Source organism: Vombatus ursinus, unplaced genomic scaffold (assembly GCF_900497805.2).
Source record: "Vombatus ursinus unplaced genomic scaffold, bare-nosed wombat genome assembly UNPS02004698.1, whole genome shotgun sequence".
NCBI lineage: Eukaryota > Metazoa > Chordata > Mammalia > Diprotodontia > Vombatidae > Vombatus > Vombatus ursinus.
In genome coordinates, this window is record NW_020944476.1 from 713,713 (window position 1) to 736,608 (window position 22,896).

The window sequence follows — 22,896 nt, forward strand, 5'->3', positions numbered from 1 at the left end:
CCCCAGGCCCTAAGGAAAGCCAGTTCCTAGGCCACAAATTTCCCTACATCCTTAATCTTTTCCTCTCCCACCCCGTTCATCCTTTGATTATTTGTGTTTTGTTTGCTCAGAGTGAGTATGAATAGCAATTGTTTAGGTTCTAGCCAGAAAACCTGAGTCTTCCCTTACCAGATTGATCTCTTTTTTTTTTTTTTGAGTAAGAGGCCATTTTTTGCCTCATTTCTTACCTAGCCTTAATCACTGAATGGGTATCAACTTGGACAAACTGAAGACCTGGGAAAGACCTTAGCTTAAAAAAGCCAAGGTCTCCCACTGCATCCAGGGCCACCTCCAGTGGTCCTGATCTATGTCTTGCCACTAAACCCAGATGGTTCTAGAGGAGAAAGTGAGGCCTGGTGACTTTGCACAGCTGCCTCACTTCAATCTAACTCATTTGCAAGTCAAGACATCACCTTCCTAATGTCATTGGTTCTCTTCAAGAACGTAGGACAAACAACAATCTGTGAGCAGAAGTAGCTGCCCCCTGGGGACTCAAGTGGTCAGTTCCAGCTGGGCAATGCTCCTGCCTTCCTTCCTTTCTTCCTTCCCTCCCTTTTTCCTTCCCTCCTCTCCTCCCTCTTTCCTCCCCTTCCCCCTCTCTCCACATAGGGTTGAGGCTGGTGACTTTGTACAGACCTGCCTCACCTAAATCCAACTCATTTGCAAGTCAAGACATCATCTTCCTGATGATAAATAACCTTTTATCTACTATTATAGAAATCTGGTTCCCTCCATGAAGCCTCCTTGGTCATCCTTTCCATACTGATTGCACCTTTGTTCATTCTCTTCTAAGCTCACTGGCTGAGTTGGGGGAGTTGGAATATTCCATGCTCGCCAGTACTACCTCCAGGTTCTCCCCCTACCTCTATCACCTCTCTATGATATTCATGTCTACCATTCCATCAAAACTCTGATAGCTATTGTCTACAGACCCCCAGGTCACTCTCCTTTTTCAGTGAGTTCACTACACGGCTCACAATTTCTCTCTTCCCAAACTCTTGCCCTTGTACTAGGAGACTTCAACTCCCCAACCACTCAGTTCCTCAACCTAGTCACTTCCCATGACTGACCGTTTTCATCATCCCATCTCAACCACATAGAAAGATGGACATACCTTTGATCTTATCAACTACAAATGTACCACTACCACGTTTAAGGATTCTGTTACCTCCTTATCTGATCATAATTTATTAGCTTTTCACTTCCCCTCCTTTCCTCCCCTTACAAAGCCCTACTATTAATCTGCCCCTTAACCTCCAATCCCCTGACACCTCATTTCTCTCCCAGGCCATCTTCCCTGCACTAGCACCTCTTTCCCTCATTTTGACCCCTTGATGAACCAATTAAACCCTACACTGCCCTCCTCTTTTGAATACCTAGCCCCCTTATTTTGCAGGACTACATCCTGCCTTGCAAACCTCAGCTTTGAATCATTCCCACCATTCCCCATCTTCTATCCTGCACATGTGCTGCTGAAAGAAGATGGTGAAAATCATACAACCATTCTGACTTGGTCTACTTCAAATGTATGTTACACAACCTCAAGTGGGCCCTCACTGCTGCTTGGCAATCCTTCCATTCCTCCCTTATCAACTCACTATCCCACTCTCCAGTGACTTTCCCAAATCTACAAAATCCAGGCCTTTTCTCAGTCCTCATTCTCCTTGGCCTCTCTGTAGCCTCTGATACTGTCAATTACTCTCTCCTCCTTGATACTTTTTTCTCTAGGTCTTCTACTCTATCCTGCTTTCCTCCTACCTATCTAACGGCTCCTTCTCAGTCTCCCTTACTGGATCCTCCTCCAGATCACCCCCTCTAACCCTAGGTGTCCCTTCAGGGTTCTGTCCTGGCCTTCCCTCTTTACTACTTCACTTAGTGATCTCATCAGCTCCCAAGGATTTAATTACCATCTCCATGCTGGTGATTCTCATGCCCCAAACTCTCTGCTGACTCTCAATCTCCCATCTTCAACCGTCTTTCAGATAACTCAAACTAGACGCCCTGTAGACATCTCAACAGGTCCAAAACTGAATTCATTTTCTCCTTAAACCCTCCCCACCTTCTATGTTCCTTTTACTGTAGAGGGCAACACCGTCCTCCTAGTCACTCAGGCTCACAATCTGGAAGCCATCCTCAACTCCTCTCACCCCCAAGTCATGTGTTGCCACGGCCTAATGATTTCACCTTTGCCACATCTCTTGAATATGCCCTTCTCTCCTCTGACACTACCATCATTCCAGTGCAAGCCATCATCACTTCATACCCAAACTATTGCAATAGCCTACTGCCCATATCAAGTCTTTCCCCACTCCAATCTATCCTCCATTTAGCCACCAAAGTGATTTCCCTAAAGCATAGGTCACTTATATCACCCCACCCCAATAGATGCCAGTGGCTCCCTGTTGCCTCCAGAATCAAATATAAACTCTCTTGACATTCAAAGCCCCTCATAACCTGCCCCTTCCTACTTCTCCAGTTTGCCTACACTTTACTCCCTTCAGAATACTCTTCAATCCAGTGATGCTGGGCCTCCTTGCTGTACCATGAATAAGACACACTCCATCACTCCACTCCCGGAGTTTTCTGTCTCTCATGCCTGGAATGCTCTGCCTCTCCATCTGTTTGCTGGCTTCCCTGGCTTCAAGGCTCAACTGAGATCTGATCTTCTAAAGGAACACTTCCCCAAACCCTCTTAATTCCAGTGTCCTTCTCTGTTATTTTCTAGTTATCTTCTACATAGTTTGTTTGTATTTATTTGTTGTCCCCATTAGATTGTGAGCTCCTTGAGGAATTGTCTTTTTGTATCCCCAGTACTTAATGCAGAGCCTGGCACATAGTAGATGCTTAATAAACACTGACTGAGAACTGATCTGACTCCTCCCATACAGCCGTGCCTGCCAGCCCAACTCAGTTTCCAATTCAAGAGAGCAATTCCCAAAAGAACTTTAATGTTTGTTTTACTGTTTTTTAAAAAAATTCTTCAAAGGCTAGCAAACCAACCACATTCAAATTTTACTATAGCAGAAGGTCCTACCAGTCACTTCCCATGCAATCTGCTGGGCAGTGTCTATCCATAGCCTAAAAAGGCTAGTGACCTTAAATTTCTGGGATACTCAATGAGTATAGCTTCACCGAGGCCTGAAAAATGAGAGGTCAGCTTTTGCCCCAAAGCTCATCTATCATCAGAAGGTCTGCCATCTCAGTCCTGCCAAAGACTAGTAATTGGCCAATTATTCTTCTCCAGAAATGGCTTCTGGGAGGTTTCACTCCTTAGGCAACTGGGCTTCCTCCAGCTTGGTTGGCTATCTCTAGACTCCAGGGAAAGGGTATCCCCCACTATTGGATTTGATTTGTTATCCATGCTAATTAAATGTTTTTATAGATGACAGAGGAAAGCTATCCCAGGAGATTAGCCTGAACCCAGTTGTCTGCCCCTCTCCAGCTGGGACTGCCCTATGTACAGCTACCTGTCGCCACCCTGTGGTGGCTCGGTGTCAGTGCCCCTGAGCAGCAATTGCAGCAGTGAATCGCCAAAGATATTTTTTTTTGAAAAGCAAAACCAAACAATCGGTGCATGCATGGGAACACACACATTAAGGTGAAAAGGGGGGGAAGGGAGTGCGCACAGGCAATTTAGGCCAAATCTACATTATCAAAATGGTGAACTAATGCAATTACCCAGATCATTACAGAAGAAAAAAAAAGTGTATTGTTCTCAAACCACTGGATTATTTTCAAAGCATACTTGAGCCAACTAACCCAGGATACTGCCTCCTGTGCTATTTCAAACAAGTGAAAGCCGGGTCTTAAAACTGGGACAGCCTAAGTGCGGAGCAGGGGCAGTCAGGGCACTTAATTCAGATGAGGCCTGAAAAACCAACCAGCAGATCTCAGTCGAAATGGATCACAACCAAAGCAGAAGCTTCATCAAAGAGTCAAGTGTCATTGCTGACTTGCACAGAAAAAAGGCCACTGAGGATTTTTTTCTTTCCCAATGAGGGGGGTAGCTTGTTCAAAGAGCCTCAGGGCCCCAAGGTGTCTCTTCCACCTCTTCCCTGTCACCACACATGAAGCATGAAGTTCCATCTTCAAAGCTTTCCCTTTAAGTCCAGCTTCAACTTCAATGGGACCCACCAAGGCTCTCAGCTTCCATTTGGCAGTCTCGGCAGTATAATGAGTCAGCGGGGAAAGGCTGGAAAAAGGGATGTATGCAGAAAGAGATATAAACACAAGAAGAGGGAGTGGGGAAAGGATGGGGAAAACTTTTCTTGAACGAAACCAGTCTTAAAGAGAAGCTCCCTTGTCAGGGAAACAGCAGAATCAGATGAGGAATACAATGTCATCGGAGACCATGACCTGGTTATCATCCTGCATCTTGCTCAATGCCGCCTGGACCTCAGCTGGGGAAAAGGGCGATTCATTGTCCTGGTTAATGGATTCTATAAGACGATTCATACCCACAGACTGGGCGTGGGCTGCCCGGAACACTTCCAAGAGGGCAACCTTGAATTCCTTCAACCTGCCCAAGACAGAAGAAACCATTACAGTCAGAATGGGTATGGATGGGCGGCATGGAGGAACGTTTCAAGTGGATAGCTAAACCTCCCTCCCTTCTTTCCAGAAGTGGGAGACGAGTGTGGAAGATCACATCTTCATGGATGTGTTGGTTATTTCTGATGAACTCCCTTTTTTTCCTCCTCTTTTTTATTCTCTGTTACAAGGGAGAGATAGAGTGGCCTGGTGATTAGAGCTGGATTTGGAGCCAAAAAGACCTGGGTCCCCTCTCTGACACATACTAGCTGCTGGGTGAAGACTCTCTCGGTTCTCTAGGCAACTCTAAAATGGTAAATTGGCGATAAAGCGCTGGCCTGCACTCTATCAGAGAAATCTTAGGCCCAGTCCCTATCCTTACAAGCTCTCAAGGAAGGGGAGAAAGGATGTATTTGGACATTAAGGCAATATAAAGACAAAAGAAAACAATAACACGTTTTTTAAAAGTGCGCAGCACAGCCTTCTTTCAGTAGAGCTGGTGTTGCACACACTGCTAGATAGTCATCAATGGACTGGTTTTGCTTAATTGTTTTTCTTTGTTTCCAAGACAGGGCTCATCAAGGACTAGGAGATAAGGAGGGGCCCATCGTATCTATAAATGGCTGTGATGGAAAGAATTGATTATGATGTAAAAAAAAAAAAAAGGAACACTATGTTCTAGGGCACCTTTCAACTCCAAAGTCATCAAAGCCAGATGTAGATCTGAGAGCACTAAGTCTGTTTGTCTGTCTCTCCCCACCCCCAATCTGGTCCCCCACCCCCCTTCTTTCTCTCTCCACTCATCATACATGGCCGCCCCTAGTAGCTTCCTTTTTTAGGAGACTTGACTATTTTGCTCTACAATGAGGTTCCTTGTCACCCAGCTGAGCAAGCCCCGGCGAATCAGTGGTTATTTCCAACAGAGAGGGAGTTCTGAGCCCAAGCAAGCTCTTCTCCCCACAGGTTGTCCCATCATCTCATGGCTCCTAGCATCTTCATCCCTCCCAAGGTGAATGAACTAGTAAGTTGGGAGACCCCTGCTTTGAGTTCTTCTTAATGATTATATATCCCCATCTCAGGATCTTCTCAGGATAAGTTAGAATCCTTTAACAGCTAACAAAGCACCAGAGGATTCAAAGCTGCATGAGATCTTAGGAACTTCTAATTCAATCTCCTCATTTTACAGATGAGGAAACTAAGGACAAGAGAGGTTAAGAGGCCATCTAATCCAACTCCATTTTATAGATGAGGAAAAGTGAGGCTCACAGGTTAAGTGATTTGTCCAAGGTCATACTTACAGTAAATGTCAGAGGCACTTCTAACACTTACCCTGTGACCTTGAACAAATGCCTTCCCCTTGATTTTTCTAACTGCAAAAAGAGGGAGTCAGGACAGGAAGAATGGTGTAATAAGATAAGAATGCAGGACTTGGGAGACATAGGATCACAGATTTAAGGACGGGAGGTCATCTGGACTAAGCCCTTTTTTTTTTTTCACAGAGTTTAGGTGACAACATCATAATGGTAGACCTGGGTTCCAATCTCACCCGATACTTTCTAGCTATGTTACCCTAACTTAACCTTCCTAGTCCTCAGTGTCCTTACCTGTACAATGAAAGGGTTGCATCAGATGGCCTCTAAGGTCCCTTTTCCAATTCTAAGTGTATGATCCTGACCATAGGATTTGTCACCTTCCTTCTAGGTGTGACTTTCTGATAATAATTCCAGGAATGGATCATCACCTCAGTCATATAAATAACAAGTGAATAAATACTTACTGATTTATTCACTGACTGACACAGACAACTCAGGAAAAGACAGATGTAATGATTCCCTACGACTTCTCACCTGGATTCTGCCAACTCTGTCTTCTGGCCCTCTTTGGTTTCCTGTGGTTCAGGCATCTTTGGAGTATGCACTGCAGGAGAAGAGTAAATGGAGGGACAGAAAAAATAACAAGTTGAAGCCAAATTTATAATGAGTAATAAAAAAAATTGCCTGTTCTATTTTCTACAAACCCCAACTCATACAGAGGTCCTGTGAACCCCAATGCATCAGGTGTTTCCATGATACACAGCACAATAGAAGAACCAAAGGAAATTCAGCTTAAAGGATGGAGCAATGTCCAAGGTGGGAAAAGGGAAAGATTTCTGCAAAAGGAAATCAAGGAAGACAACCAGCTAATACCTGGGGATACTGAAAACAAGAGCCTGCCCTGGGGTGATGGATAGCTAAAGGTTTGCCCTCCAGATGCAAACCCTGACAACCTGGCCTCCAAACTGGTGAAGGACACTCACCCTGGGGCATCTCCTCTTCTGTGTCACTGAAGTCATAGGGGTCATAAGATTCCCCTTCTTTCCCCTCTGAGGCATCGACCTTCCTCCTAGAGAATTGATTGACACAGGTTAAAAACATCACTTTCGGGGCAGCTAGGTGGCACAGTGGATAGAGCACCGGCCCTGAAGTCAGGAAGACCTGAGTTCAAATCCGGCCTCAGATCAAACACTTGACATGTACTACCTGTGTGACCTTGGGCAAGTCACTTAACCCCAACTGCCTCACCAAAAAAAAAAACAAAACAAACAAACATCACTTTCCAAAGCTCCCTAAATCCCCTTAGGAATTTATAGTCTTTGATCATATAGATAGCCCTTGAAGCTTTCATTTTTTCAAAAAGTAACTGAGATTCCAAAAAGCCATCTCTCTACAGGTACAGAAACACAGGCTACAGGATCTCAACCTGGCCTGGGCTTGTTGCTCCATCCATCTCCTTGACACTCAAGAGATCCTAGTTGTGGGCAAAGCACATGAAAGCACATTCTCCTTTTCTGGCAACCTTGGCCTGAGATGCTGCTGTGAACAGCCCAGACCAGCTTTCTTCAAGGAAGGAGAAGTAACCAAGCATTCCTCAGCAAACAGGCATGGGAACACCCCCACCTCCCCGCCACCCCAAAAAAGCCTTTTCCTCCTTCCATCTCCTCTGCTCCACTGACTTCTTCTTCTTCCTCTGCTCATGGCCATCCTGAATTTGGTCCTCCCCATCCTCTGTCTCGGACTCCTCCTCATTTCGTTTCTTTCTCTTCTTCTCTTTTTCTAGGACCTAGAACCAAACCCAGAAATTAAAAGACAGATTAGATGCATGGATCCTACCAGAAGGATAACAAAGTAGCCACACCCTATGCTGTTCTGACCCTTAAATAGCTGGTCACTTAACCTCTCCATGTCTCAGAGTCCTTCTCCATGTATAACAAGGTAAAATATACTTACACTACACCTAACTCACAGGACTGTTATACACAAATAAAACAATGCATATAAAATCCCTGAGAGTCAGCATGGCACAGTGGATAGAGATCAAACCCTTAGCATGAAGAAGCCCTGAGCTCTAAGCTCACCTCGGACATTTAGTGACTCTGTGATGAGGAACTTCCCACATTAATGAAGTCATATTCCACTAAAAAATGTTATATAGACACATATACATACAGACATAATATATATAATATATACATAATAATACTTCAGGACAGCTAGGTGGCACACTGAGCCTTGGGTCTGGAAGACCCGAGCTCAAACCCGGCCGTGGTCATTTCCAACAGCTTGTATGACCCTGGACAAGTCACTTAACCTTTCTGCCTCAGTTTCCTCATCCAAAAAATTGGAATGATAACAGCACCTACTTCCTGGGGAGGCTGCTGCGAGGACCAAATGAGATGGTAACAGTAAAGCACTTACCACAGTGCCTGGCACATAGTAAGCTCTCTATAAATGTTTATTATTATTGTTGTGGTTGTTGTTGTTATAATACGTGTATACATGTAATATAAATGTGAATGTGTATATGTACATATATACATGTATACATAATAGTATTTCTATCCCTTTAAATGTTTGCAAAGCACTTTACAAATATCTCATTTGATCCTCACAATTCCAGGTGGAAAGTGCTATTTATTATCCCCATTTTACAGATAAGGAAACTGAGGTACAAGGTACAGAGAGGTTAAGTGACTTGCCCAGGTCACACAGCTCTTAAATGCCTGAGGTAGAATTGGACACTCAGATCTTCTTAACTCTAAGTCTAAGAGGTCACAGAGGCTGTGAATTAGTGTACTGATGAGCTATGCATATATATGTATGAATGTGTGTACATACATACGTGCATGCATGTTTATACATGCTATGTAACATGTGTTTCTATTATGTTTAACATAATGTATAATTTTTTTGTTTGTACATGTATGTTTACATATATACACCTGTAGATATAGAGGCATATGAATGTATATATGCCTACATACATATGTGTTATACGTGTGTGCATGAATAGAGTCTTTGTTATTCTATGTATGTGCATATGTAATCACAAATTCCCTTGAGGTTACAAAGGATTAATTCCATGTAAATTACTACATTAATCATTCTCAAGATCACAAATCCCTGACCTTTTGAGGCCAATGTCATGGAAGGCACCCAGGGTCTCCCACACACTGCCTCTTCATGCCATGGTTAGAGACAGACTGCTATCCTACATGTAATCCCCCTAGAGAAGAAAATGAGATCTATGCCCAAACTCACAGTTGGCTCAAGGCAGAGATCAAGGACTAAGAGAAAAAGATAGTCTCCCCATTAATAACAACCACACTTATCTACACTTATTTCTTTAAGGTTTACAAAGCACTTTCTTTGCCACAACCCTGTGGAGTGAGCTGTACAAGCATTACTGATGATCGCCACCTTACAAATGAGAAACCAGATGTTCAGAGAGATTAAGTAACTTGCCCATGGTCACACTGCTAGCGTTGGAGCTGACATTCAAACCCAGGCTTCCCATCAGTAGGTATAACCATGTTGGAGAAGGACACTGCTCTCCCTCACAAACTGGATGTTTGACCGTGGGCAAAGTACTTCATTCTCTGGACCCACTTCCTTAGCTGTAAAATGACGGAAGGTTGGCTCAGGTGATCACAGAATCACAAAATGTCAGGGCCAGCAGGGTCATGAAAGGAAAAAGATCAATAATAAATAATCAATGTCTTGAGTGCTTTGCTCTGTATTGGCCTGCTAATCTTTTATCAGCTATAATCATTAGGATGAGAAGTAACTCTATGATTTATAGTAAGAACACAGTCCTGGGTGAAAAAAAAAAAAAAAAAAAAAACACCTGTATGTAACCAAACCATGATGCAGTCCTTGGGAAATTTCTGTGTTAGTTAACCTTAGAAGTATAACTAAATCATTACAAAGTATCTTAAGTATGTGACCATAATAATCATACCTATATATAATCTTTACATTAAAGTTATAAAGTAAGAAAACCCCATACAGGGCTAACTGAGGCATTATGCAATGAACAAAGTTAGGATGTCATAAAGTTAGGGCAATAATGACCCGCAAAATGCAACCTTGCATGAATGAGCCTCTAGAGGACTTTGTTGCACCATATGTGAATCAAGAGACCTACAAATAACTGTGAATTTTGTATCTCAGGGTGTCAGACCATACAGTCAGGGGCTAACTGTAGACTCCACTTTGTTTCTCTTAATAAAAGTTGGTTTCTTTGCCCAGAAAGGCTTCGTAGTTCCTTTTTTACAGTGGCATCTCATACGGGACAGAAAAGGACCACAGCTTAGACTCCAGCACCTAACTACACACCTGGTTCCTTTTCCAGAGCATCCTGAACCTGGACTCCTTTCACTTGCTGATCCCTTTCTAAGCTCAGGTAAACCTCCAACTTTAAGAGGATCCTGTTTTTCTTTTCCATTTCTCTTACTAAATTTTTCATCTTAGATTGGTTTTCACTTAAAGAGAAAGTTAAAAGTGTGTGGAGAAAGATTTCACACCACCAGAAACCAGGTAACTGTTACTTTTTTTCCAGAAATTAAGAATAAGACATGTCCTTCAAAGGCCCATTTGTGTAAGTGTCTGTCTTGTGCTTTCCATATGTTGTGCTAACCATAGCCAATAGATGTTTCACTTACGCCCTTTCTTTTCGCTTGAGCAACCAAAAAGAAACAGGATGTAAAAAATAAATTTTCAAAAAATATTCATGGAAGACAAATCTCTCTTTTCTCTCTCTATTTCCAATGCTGGCCACACTAGAAGTTGCAGACATAAAAGACAGATAAATAATTTGAGACTAAAATCTGTGATTGGAGATTCTAAAACTGTGACTTTAAAATTCTGTATTTTGGTCTATAATGTCCTTATGCCTTTCCTTCTGGCTTTCAAAAAGGAAAAGAAAATCTTAAAAAGTTTCCTAAGATACAAAATTAATTATAAACTAAATTTGCAAAAAAAAAAAAGGAAAATAAATCCATGTTTCACTCATTGTTCTGTGTTTGTCTATCTGCTTTATTTGACTGGTACCAGATTTTCAGATTTTTAGATTTTAGATGAGAATATAGATTAGGATTCCTGAGTAAATCCTGTTGAAAAGGAGATCTAACTGTTCTGTGTACGGAGACAAACATAGGGAAGTTAGCGTGAGTCTGTGCGGGCACACCACACAGACTGTTGAGGGAAAGTTAAGCCTCCAAACAACCCCAGAAACAAGCCGCTAGAGCCCATACTTACAAGGTACTATAAGCTGCCTGGTCATACCTCTGGTTAGGCCAGTTAATATCTTGTCATAGCAGAAAGTAGAACTCAGAGCAGGGATTTAGTTAGGATTCTCTTTGTTACGGGTGAGAGGTGTAGCAAGGAGATTGGGTTTAGCAGCCTGACACTAAGCTACAATAGTAGCTGGTTATGTCATGGCTTCAAAAGCAGTTGCAGGGGAAGAACCAAGACGGCTGAGTAAAAGCAATGACTTGCTTGAGTTCTCTCCCAAACCCCTCCAAAAGCAGTTGCAATTCTAAGTAGAAAAGGAGACAATGTAGATTTGCTTAGTGGTAGAAAGGGACTCATTTACTCAGTATAGGTAGACAATAGTTTCGTTAGACAGGGTATTATTTAGATATGGTTTTAAAACTGGGATTTACCCTTGCTAATTGTTCTGTGTGTCGAGTTCAGTCAGTGACAAACTCAAAGCGGTTTTGCTATCTGCCGGCAATCAGTAAATGGCAAGGAAGATTTTACAAAAGGAATTAACAAGACATGGGTCCTTGCTTACTGTCTATCGCGTGTCTGTGTGTTTTGTTCTAATGAAAGTTCTTGTTTCTACACTGCCTTATTCTTTAACCAGCTATGCAAACCATAGATTTGTTAAAAAGAATTGCTAGCATATATAAATAAATAATTTTGGGGGGGGGGGAGAGTAGCTGGTGAACTTACTTTCTCTTCTCAATTTTCTGTGATTACATTTTGTACATTAAGAAACTTTTTAGATTAGTTGTTTAAGCCATAAATAATTATTTTTTTAGAAATAATTATTTTTTTCTATTTAGAAACATTTAGGTTAATAACTAAAGCTATAAATCTTTTAAAAACAATTCTTAAATTTATTCTTTTCTTACCTCCTCTGGTGTTTTTTGAATACAATAGTCAACTCTTCGTTCTGTTGTGCTAACAGGATGTCCGAGGAAACTGAACTTATCATCCCTTTCTTTTGTTTGCATGTTAGAGAACTTCTTGGACTAGCTACTCAAGCCACAGATTTATTAGAATCAATTAGGAATTTTTCTTCTCAAGTACTGAGGGAGTGAACTTTCTTCTCAAGGTATTGAAAATGAAGAAGCTATATTTAGCTTTCCTCCACACCCCTAAACCACAGAAGTAAGACAGGAAATGGTGAATGAAGAGAAACAGCCAAGCTGGGGGGATTGCCCGCCACCTTTCCCTGAATATAATCTGACCCAGACCCCTAAACTTGATTGAAATCTGAACCCTAATCTTCCTACAGATGAGGATAGACTGGTTCAAGCAAAAGAGGCTAACAGAGAATTTTAGCAAGTTTCAGGAAATTAGGCAAGAAAAGAAAGAGACCCCAGACCAGTTCCATGACCATGTCCACAAAGGAGCTAAAAATTATGTAGGACTTGACCCTATTAACCCTGAGGACGCCAAAATCATTAACACAGCTTTTGTAAATTGGACATCCTCAGAAATCAGAGTTTTCCATGAATAATTGCCCTGAGTGGCATCAGAAGAATATTACTGAGCCCAAAGAAGCTCAAAGCATTTTTGAAAAGGGTTAAGAACAAGAAAGAAGCGAAATTGAGTAACCGGGACCTGAAGACTCTTTCAATGGCACCTGCACTTGAGTCCAAAGCAGACAAAAGCAAACCCTTAGATTCTTTTTTACTGTGGGGAAAAAGGATCACTGTGCTAGAAATTATAGAAACAGGTAGATCAGAAGAAGAGAAACCTCAGGACCAGCCCAAGACAGGTTGAGTTTTCTTTACCCAATCCTGTGCCATGAAGAAACTTTAGTACCCCTCAGAATGATGTAGGTATTGGTGAGGGAAAAGATGGTTTACAACATGAAACTGAAAAATCTGAGCTTCCTGATTCTAACTTCTGACCATTTAACAATAACATCACTCATTGCAGTTCATGCCAAATAGTTGACATCATGGAAAGATATTTATAGGAGCAGCTAGGTGGCGCAGTGGATAAAGCTCCGGCCTTGGAGTCAGGAGGACCTGAGTTCAAATCTAGTCTCAAGCATTTGACACTTAATAGCTGTGTGACCCTGGGCAAGTCACTTAACCCCAATTGCCTCACCCCCGCCCCCCAAAAAAGAGAAATTTATACTTAGAGATACTATTGATTGTTCACCTTATTCTCTCTCTGTATTTGTAATAACCACTATTACCAATGCCACCACTAGGCAGATTCCATCTACTACCTCTGAATTAGTTTGGGCTGATTTCTCTAATAATATGAAGGTTTTAAGATCAAGCCATACTGCTCCTTTGAGATAAAAGGTGACCCTCCTCCAACTAAACCATGGTATCTCTAAAATTACAATTTGGACATTTTAAAAGTCATTGTTTCTCAATTGGCAGAATTAATGATCTTTGTGTAAAATTATTACCATCTACCACTTCTGAAATTATAATCTGGACATTCTCAAAAGTCCTGTTGTTTTCTTTTAATGTTCCTTTTATAAAATTATCACCATTAGTTATTACTGTTTTCCATATAAAATCTACCCAAAGCTAAATTAGTAAAATAAAGAACTGTTTGTTTGGACCATCTATGATTGATAGAGGGTACCCTAAAACATCTAAGTCAGCCTCTGATGACAACCTCTCTGTTGTTCTCTAGGTAAGTTCTCTGTGCTATTAATTCCTATGCTATTCCTAGGTACCTAATCCAGATACCATTGTCTCTACCATTCCCGATACAGCTATTGCTTTACTCTCACTAAACAATGCTCAGCCTTTAGTTTTCCAATCAGTGACTCTGTCTAGTCATCTGGAAGGGAACTCAACACTGTGTGAATGAAGACAGAAACACTGTATTAGGAGCCGCAAGTCACTGAGGACAGTATATTCCATCCTTTGGTGAGACTATTAAACCATTAACGGCTCTAACTGAAGACTCTGTCCTAGAACCTCTGCCTCTGCTTCCTGAACATCTGGCAACAACTTAAAAGATCTCTCCTCTCAGCATCAGCTCTGAGCCTTCCAGATTATGGTAAGCCTTTTTCCTCTTTGCCCAAGAGCAGAAGGGTGTGGTATCAGTGGTGTTCAGCCAGCACCTCCGCCCATCCCTTTGGCCCACTGTCCTTTTTTTTTTTTTAAGTTAGGCAATCAGGGTTAAGTGACTTGCCCAGGGTCACACAACTAGTAAGTGTCAAGTGTCTGAAGCTAGATTTGAACTCAAGTCCTCCTGACTCCCAAGGCCAGAGCTCTATCCACTGTGCCACCTAGCTGCCCCTTGGCCCACTGTCTATGACACCTGATGCCTGCCAACTAGCTGCTGTCCCTCAGAGCACTTCCATGCCCTCAAATCACAGCAGCTGCTGCTCCCTTAGAGGATGAGGTTTGTCATCTGCTTCCTGGCTACCAACACATGCTGTGCCCTCATGAGATGGTAAACTTTACCTTGTCAGACATTAGAAAATGTTGCCATTGGCTTAGATTCTTAAAATCTAGCCACTGCTTGGATTCTTAAAATCTAGCCAACAGCTTACTAATGTTTGGACTCCTTAAGAGTCTGCCCAATATGATGGATGTTCTAATAAACCTTGTCTTTGGCTGAAAGAAGGCTTGGGTCAAATTCTTTTGTAATTTTGGGGTCCCAGGACCCCTGAACCCCTAAACCACATCGTTTTGGTGACCCGTACAGGGAAACTGCCTAACCCCAAGTTCTTCTCCAGCCAAAACTGGAAGGTATGTATGCCTCCCCCCCCCCCTCCTTTCCTGCTCTGCAGTTAGGGTCATTCTCCAAGCACCAAGGCTTGGAGGTAACAGACAGTTACGAGGCTGTCTCTAACTTGGTCTGACGCTCTCAGGCTCTTGGTCCACTGGGTCAGTTCAAGGCCATGGACCTGGGTACACCTTCCACAACACAGAGGACAAGGACGGATGCCCTATCCGGAAGTGTATCTGTTAATTCCCTCGACGCTAGGGAATTGGGGAAAACCACAGTTGCTTTTTGGTTCCCTGAGGCTTACTTACTCCCTTCCCTCTGCACCCCTGAATTCTCCTTCATGGAGGTTACAGAGAAAGGTAGAACAGCTAAAAATATCTTGGCAGATTTTCTCAAGAGGGTGTCTGTTAACCCCTCTCATAAGAGAAGAGAGTTTCACCCTTTACCCCTCACCTTTGATTTTGCCCTCCCCCACCTGGGAAAGGAAGGAGGGGGAGGGACAGGCAGCTACAGCATGGGCCCCACTGGCAATGGGCTTGGGCCCTAGGGCAACCTTTGCCTGGAAGCATCACCCAGGTTCAGCACATCTTGCTCAAGGTAAAGAAGCTAGCCTCCAAACTTGGGTAAGCACGCTCTTCTTAAAGTTTTAGTTTTAACTGTTAATGATGAGATGCCGATTCTCTGTGTAAAGTAACTTGGAAACCATTTGACAAAACTGAAGTCACTTGATTGGTAATGGGTTTGTTTCAAGTTTCAAATTGGTGAACTTTCTGTATCAGTTATGTCAAGCAACTTTTCATAATTTGGTTACCGCTAAAATAATTTAGCCAAAAAGCTTGTTTAGGTTTATGTATGGCTTGCTGAGAATTTGCAAGTGTATAGAAATCTCTAATGATTGGCTTTTTACACCAGGACAAATTTAAGTCTGAGATGTAAATCCTGGAAGTTTTTCCTAAGCTGTGATTAGTAAAACTTGCTGTTTGAGATAAAAGCTCATAGGATTTTATTTTGAGTTGTCTGATGGGTCATAATCCATCGATAATCAATAATCCACCATCTGAGAGAAATGCCACAAGCTACTCAGAGAAGGTGATACTGGTGGGAAGTCAGCACTGGGAAAAGCTGAGAGGACAATTTTAGCCTCAGTCTAAGATGGGATCCTCCTGGCTCAGTTTCCCATTATATTCCTTCAAAAGGGAATGTTACCCACCTGGCTATTCCTGAGTCTGGCTATGAGGTGGCTTTGATACTGCACGGTTGGAAAATTGAATTATTTGAATCCAAACAGAGCTAAAGATATTTTATCCTCTCAAAGTTGGGCCCTAAATCTAGTCCCTGCTTTATATCTAGGCCCTGCAGTTTTTTCTGTCAGATTTGTGTCTTCCAGACTACAGGCCATTCACCTACAGCTGGAAGCAAACAGCGAGTACTAGCCAATGTCCCCACATCGTTCCCTGGATGCAGCCTGTGCTCGGTTCCAGTCAACCTCCTTTTTGTCCCTCAAGGCAGGGACAGCTGTACGCCCCTTGCCAGCAGGAAGCAGTTTCAGAAGTTGAGACCTTTGCCCCTTATTCCAAAAGAATTTGGGTCCCATTTGTTTGAGAAGCAAATGATGGGGTTGGGATCTGGGTCCCAGAAAGGAAAAACCCTGGACTTTCCCACATGACCAAGTCTCTGGCATTCACCTAAGGCTGTAATCCCATCAAGGTCTTTCATTGTGGTTACACCCAATCTCCCTTCCATGGTCTTACCTCCCTATGGCCCCTGGCCATTTCCCACACTTAATCCTAGCTAGGCCAGGTCCCAGGAGTTACCCCAAAGTACTTGGCCACTCCTAGATCCCTTCCACAGGCTTTCTGTATATAAGGTCCATCTTGTCTCCATTAAGATGCTTAGATTCTTAAAATCTGGCCACTGCTCGGATTCTTAAAATCTAAGCTAATAGGTTACTAATATTCGTACTCCTTAAAAGTCTGCCCAATATGATGGATGTTCTAATAAACCTTATCTTTGGCTGAAAAAAAAAAAAGAAAAGAAAATGTTGCCATCAAGAAACAAAGACAACTAAGAGAAAGAAACTTAAGTCCCCTGAGAAGAAGTGCAATGAGAAACAGGTATCTGGGGTACTGATGGAACTGGTATGTTCGCTGAAAATCGTAAGCCACTAAGAGACTACTGTTAAACTTGCCTTTCAACTCACAAAGGGAGGTATTTTGGGAATGGTGGACATAATCAACCAAATATGGGTGGCCCTACGTATCTCCTATGTAGCCAATACCTGATCTGGGTATGTTAACAGAATCAATTTGGAAATGTCCAAATGGGGTGTAGGCCAAGGGACACCCTCCAAAAGCAACACTCCTTTTTTTTTAACTCTTTCTTTTTTGTTTTTGTGAGGCTATCGGGGTTAAATGACTTGCCCAGGGTCACACAGCTAGTATCAAGTGTCTAGTCTGAGACTGGATTTGAACTCAGGTCCTCCTGACTCAAGGCCTGGTGCTCTATTCACTGAAAGCAACTCTCCTAAAAGTATGCTGGTTATAAGACTGATGTGTATGATAGGAAGCACACATTGAAAACAAAAATAAAAGTTAACGAGTTTCTATAACTCCATATTCAACTTTCAGGTATAGATTTAAGCCCTGGAGACTGTATAACTCTTGTTCCTTGTCCCAATTATCTCCATCCCACCCCTGGTTTTCACCTTCTTAAAGTAAGCATACTGGACCAGCTCCACAGCATCTTCTGCATCCTGAAGCTCAACAGTCTTGCTCATCCGGGCCTTGGCATGGGCAGTAGCCAATCGGATGAGAGTCTCTAGTGTCCGGGCTGTGACTGGGGATGTCTGGGAGAAAAAGGGAAAAGGAGTCAGTTTTGGTCATTATGCTCCTGAGCTCTGGGCAGGCAGTTATCATTCCCAGTGTACAAATATAAGAACTGAGGTAAGTTAATGAAGGTTTGCTTGAAATTCTTGGAAAGCCAATAGCAGGTTCCAGTAGAGAATTCTAAAATCTGGATGCCTCAAAGAGGGCACCAACACGGGAAAAGGAAGATCACTTAGAAACAAGAGTGGTTTTTGGAAGAGAATCTAAGAAAAAAAATTAACTAAAAACCTAGAAGAGCCCCATTGATGTCCATAAAACTGAAGGGTAAACAATAACCAAAAAGGAAAAGGACCTCTTTGTACAAAACTATTTATAGCAGCTCTTTTTGTGGTGGCAAAGAATTGGAAACTGAGGAGATTCCCATCAACTGGGGAATGGCTGAATAAGTTGTGGCATCTGACTGTGATGGAATACTATTGTGCTGTAAGAAATGATGAGGGGCTTAGGTTTCAGAAAAACCTAAGAAGATTTTTATGATTTGATACAAGCTCAAGTGAACAGAACCAGAACATTGTACACAGTAACAGCAATACTGTAACAATGATCAACTGTGAGAGATTTAGCTACTTTGATCAAGACAATGACCCAAAGCAATTCCAAAGGATTTATGCTATCCACCACAAGACAGAGAATGGTACAAATTGAAGCATAATTTTTTCACTTTTGCAACATGGCTAAAATGAAAATGTTTTGCATGATTTCACATGTATAAATGGTAGCATATTGCTTGCCTTCTCAAGTGGGGGAGAGATGGAAGGGAGGAAGAGTTTGGAATTCAATTTTTTTTAACTGAATGTTAAATAATAAAACTTTAGAAATATTTCCCCAATTTTATGATTTTATGTCAAAAAAAAAAATGTTGGGCTAGCTAACCCTAAGTTTTTTTGGAGATCAAAAAGCCTTGGCTAGAATGTGAAAGGTTCCTAAAAGAAACAAAGCATATTTAGGGATTACCCTTAGCCTACCACAATATGTCCCTTGGTACCAATTAGATATGAAAAACTAGGCTAAACGTGACTCAGGATGCCTTTACCTTAAAAAAAGAGAAATAGAGACTACATACTATAACACAAAGCCCTTCATACCTTCAGAAAGAAATGGCCAGGGGAATAAAAATAGTTCAGTTATGGGTACCATCCCTAACCCACTCATATCCTCTCAAAGCCCTCCAAAGCACAGTCCTACCCACTACTCACACACCCCTCCAAGTGGGCTCACTCACCCTAGCAACATCAGAGCTCATGCTGTCTTGGCTTCGTAGGCGTGAATACTCATCAGCAATGTGGCTGGCTGCCTCCTGTGTCAGGACAGGTTTGATGATTTTGGCCACATGAATGTACTTCTTCATGAATGCTGCACTCACTGTCTTCTCCCTGGGCCCCCACAAAAACACCAGTGAGACAATCCTCACCATTATTCATGGAGGCCAAAGAATCTTAACCCGGGGTCCAAGGACCTTTAAGGGATGTCCATGAATAGTGATGAACTTGGATGGGGAAAAATACTTACACCTTTATTTTTTATTAGCCTATGGTTTCTTTTGCCATTCTATATACCTTATTTTATGCATTTAAAGACATTATTTGGGGAAAAGGCCCATAGGCTTCACCAGACTGCCAAGGGCATCCATGAGACCAAAAAAAAAAAAAGATCAAGAGAAGATATGCCTGCAAATGCACTCCTCAACCCCATGCCTTTTTTTTGTTTTTTTTGGGTTTTTTTGTTTATGTTTGGTTTTTTGCTAGGCAATGGTATTAAGTGATTTGCCCAGGGTCACACAGCTAGTAAGTGTCAAGTGTCTGAGGCCGGATTTGAACTCAGGTCCTCCTGATTCCAGGGCCAGTGCTCTATCCACCTAGCTGCCCCTCAACCCCACGCCTATTATTACTTGCAACTGCCTTAAAAAAGTGCCTTGGTGGCAGGCTCACCATCCTTATAGAAAAAAAGGATTTGACCAGATTTGACCATAGATCACAGCACAGTCAAGATTCAAGAGGACAGATCTCTAGGTTTGGAAAGCACTGTGTACCCTCCACTACCTCAAATGGATTTGTATGAACTAGATAGGCAAAGGGTCCTACACTTCACCTTTGAGCCAGGATTTGATTTATAAGTCTCTGATTTACAAACCTCTAGGTGTCCACTTTAGCCTTCAAATGACCTGAGATCAGTTTGAAAGTTCAGATAAACCAGAATTCAAAGATTCAATTTCCATTTGAAAAGAAGTCACCAGTTGTGTTCTTCAGGGTAGGTAACCCTAGAACAGCGGATGCTTCCTGGTCCATACGCTCAATGAACCTCAAATATCTACTGCTTGTTTTCCATAGGCCATTCAGAGCAAATACAGCACATGGAAGAACATGCCCCGTACAGTCATATTTGAGTTTCAAGTCTCACACCCCACAAAAAGCTGCTTGGCCACATTAGATAGCAGCCACAAGAGTTGGGCAAGGCAAAAGACTCTAAAATTTGTTTCAAATAAGTATGGCGGATAAGAATTTTAATGTGACCCCCAAGAGAACATGCCATGTTTGTGTTCCTGCCAGTACCACATAGTATCCATGTAAAGACATAATCCAAACTGATCTTTGCTCCAGGTGATAAAGTCAGAGGGCTAGAGGAATACTTATTTATTTTCCAGGTTATGAGAGAGCATGTGTTCCCTGAAAGAAGAGAAGCTTGGCTTCGAGGAACAAATCAGAAAAAGGAAGCAAAGAGAAGGAGGAAAGATATCTGTGGCAAGAAGGGGGAAGGTGGAAGGGCACAGAAGAGAATGGAAAGAAGAAAGATCACTGATATAGACCAATACAAATTATGAGGCTCTTCCTGCAGAACAGGAGTTCGTGACCATTTTTGTATTGGGTCAGGAACCTAAGGGAAAAACAAAGTAAGAAGGTATTTGGATGAGGATTAACTTGGGTAGAATGCAAACAGTTACAACACTGTGGTTGGGGTATATTAGAGACCAAAAGAAGAAATAATTAGATGAATGGTTTTGACAACCCAAAAAACTTATGCCACCTTAAGCTTCATTAAGGGAAGTATAGTTATCTAGAATGAAGGAGACAAAAGATCTGATACACTCTGCCCTGGTCAAGCCATCTTAAGAGTATTTTTGCTCTGACCACCACATTTTAGAAAAGATGTAGACAAACTGAAGCATGTCCTACTTGGGGAAGCCCAGGATGGTGAAAGGACTAGAGATGCTATATAAGGATCAACTAAAAGAACTGGAGTTGGTTAACCTGAAGAATTTAAATATAAAATTTTTTATATATTTACTTACATATTTATTATATCGTATTATATATTTCAATGTGCTGTATATGTTTACATATAATTTAAATATCTTTAAATATTTGATAAATTATCATGTAGAAAGAAGAGCTTGGCCCCAGAGAGCAATACTAGAAACACTGGGTGCATGGTACAAAGTAAAATTACAGTTAGTTTAAATAATAGTGTACTAACGACCAGAGCAATCAGAAAGTAGACTGGCCTACCACTTGTACTAGGGAGAAGTTTTCCCTACCTTGTGATCTTCAAACAAAGGCTAGAACAGAGGTTCTAAACCCTTTTCGTGCGTGTCATGGACCCTTTTGACAGACAGGTGAAACCTATGGACCCCTTCTCAGGGGTCATATTTTTAAATGTATTTTAAAAAATATAGTATTACAAAGGAATTCAATTATACTGAAATACAGTTATCCATTTTTAAAAAACAAGTTCGTGAACCCCAGATTAATGATAAGAACAATACTGATAGCTACAGTTTACACAGCACTTTTAGGATTAGCAAAGTCCTTTACAACTACATCTCACTAGATCCTTACAACAACTCTGGGAGGTAGGTTTTATTATTATTATTCCCATTTTACAGATGAGGAAATTGAGGCACACAGAAAGGGTCACACAGCTAGGTAAGTGTCTGAGGCTACATTTGAACTCAGAAATTCTTGTTCAGATATGAAATGAGCAACTCATTTTTTGAAGTCCCTTCCAGGTCTAAGATTCTGTGATTTTCTATCCTCCACAGAGAGAAAACCATCAAGAAGCCATATACTCTTAGTTATATTTTTAGTAGTAGGGATGGTTTCATCTTGAGCCATCCACACTTTCTCCCAATTCCTTTTTTGACCAAAGGCATATTATCTCTGAGAAGTTGACCAGGAGGAAGAATAATATCTGTAGCCTTTAAAAAAAAAAAAAAGCAAATCAAATTGGCCTACAATTGCAGCCTCATGAAAATGATGCCCTAACCCAATGATGTCACCAGCACCATGCTGCTACCCTAATAACACTGCAAATATCTCTATCTCAGGCGACATAAGTAAGATGAGGCAGTGAGGTGGCACAGTGTGAATAAAGCTGGGCCCAGAGGCAAGAACACATGAGTGTAAATCCAGTCTCAGACACCTACTAGCTGTGTGACAGTGGACAAGTCACTTAACCTCTGTTTGCCTCAGTTTCCTCCTCTGTAAAATGGAGATAAAAACACCAGGGTTTTGAGGACCAAATGAGATATCTGTAAAGTGCTGAGCACAGTGCCCAGCACATAGATGGCACTATGTAAGTGCTAGCTATTATTGTTATTGCTGTTGTTGTTATTATTAATCCAGGGAGCAAAGATTAATAATAGCACTCACTTTTTCTTCTTGGTTCCATGAAGCAGATTGTCGTGCTTCTCATAAATAGGTGTCTCCTGCTGGTCCTCCAGGACAAAGTTGGGATCATCTGTTGCAAGGATATCTACAGCACTTCCCAAGGGCATGGCTGGAAAACCCAGAAAATGAGCTTAGCAGTTAAGAAACTATGTCCATAAAGTCACTAACCTGTGCTCGCCCTTTGACCCAGTGATCCCAATCCAAGTCAAAAAAAATCAATGAAAAAGGGAAAAGACCTTTATGTGCAAAATTATTTACAGCAGCATTTTTTTTTTTTGCTAAAGCAAGGAACTGAAAACAAAGAAGATGCCCATCTATTGAGATATAGCTGAATAAATTATGGAATTTGAATGTAATAGAATATTACCGGGCCATAAGGTAGGATGAAAAGGATATCTTCAGAGAAACCATGGAAGATGTGTATAAACTGATGCAATGAAGTGAACAGAACCAGAACAATTTATACAGTAACAACAGCATTGAAAAAACAAACAACTTGGGAAGATTTAGGAACTC

At 41.7% G+C, this 22,896-nt stretch overlaps 1 protein-coding gene across 2 annotated transcripts in view; it reads right to left on the bottom strand.

Moving 5' to 3' along the window:
* Positions 1-2,979: 2,979 nt before the first annotated feature.
* MCM3 (minichromosome maintenance complex component 3) overlaps positions 2,980-22,896 on the bottom strand; it is a 42,940-nt gene continuing 23,023 nt past the window's right edge. For both annotated transcript variants that reach the window (XM_027840299.1, XM_027840303.1), the window contains 7 exons: positions 22,363-22,489; positions 18,939-19,089; positions 17,536-17,676; positions 7,562-7,668; positions 6,866-6,951; positions 6,417-6,486; positions 2,980-4,558 (listed from right to left, as the gene is read on the bottom strand). In XM_027840299.1, coding sequence (XP_027696100.1) covers positions 4,360-4,558; positions 6,417-6,486; positions 6,866-6,951; positions 7,562-7,668; positions 17,536-17,676; positions 18,939-19,089; positions 22,363-22,489 — 881 coding nt within the window. In that variant the 3' untranslated portion in view covers positions 2,980-4,359. The remainder of the gene's footprint in view (positions 4,559-6,416; positions 6,487-6,865; positions 6,952-7,561; positions 7,669-17,535; positions 17,677-18,938; positions 19,090-22,362; positions 22,490-22,896) is intronic.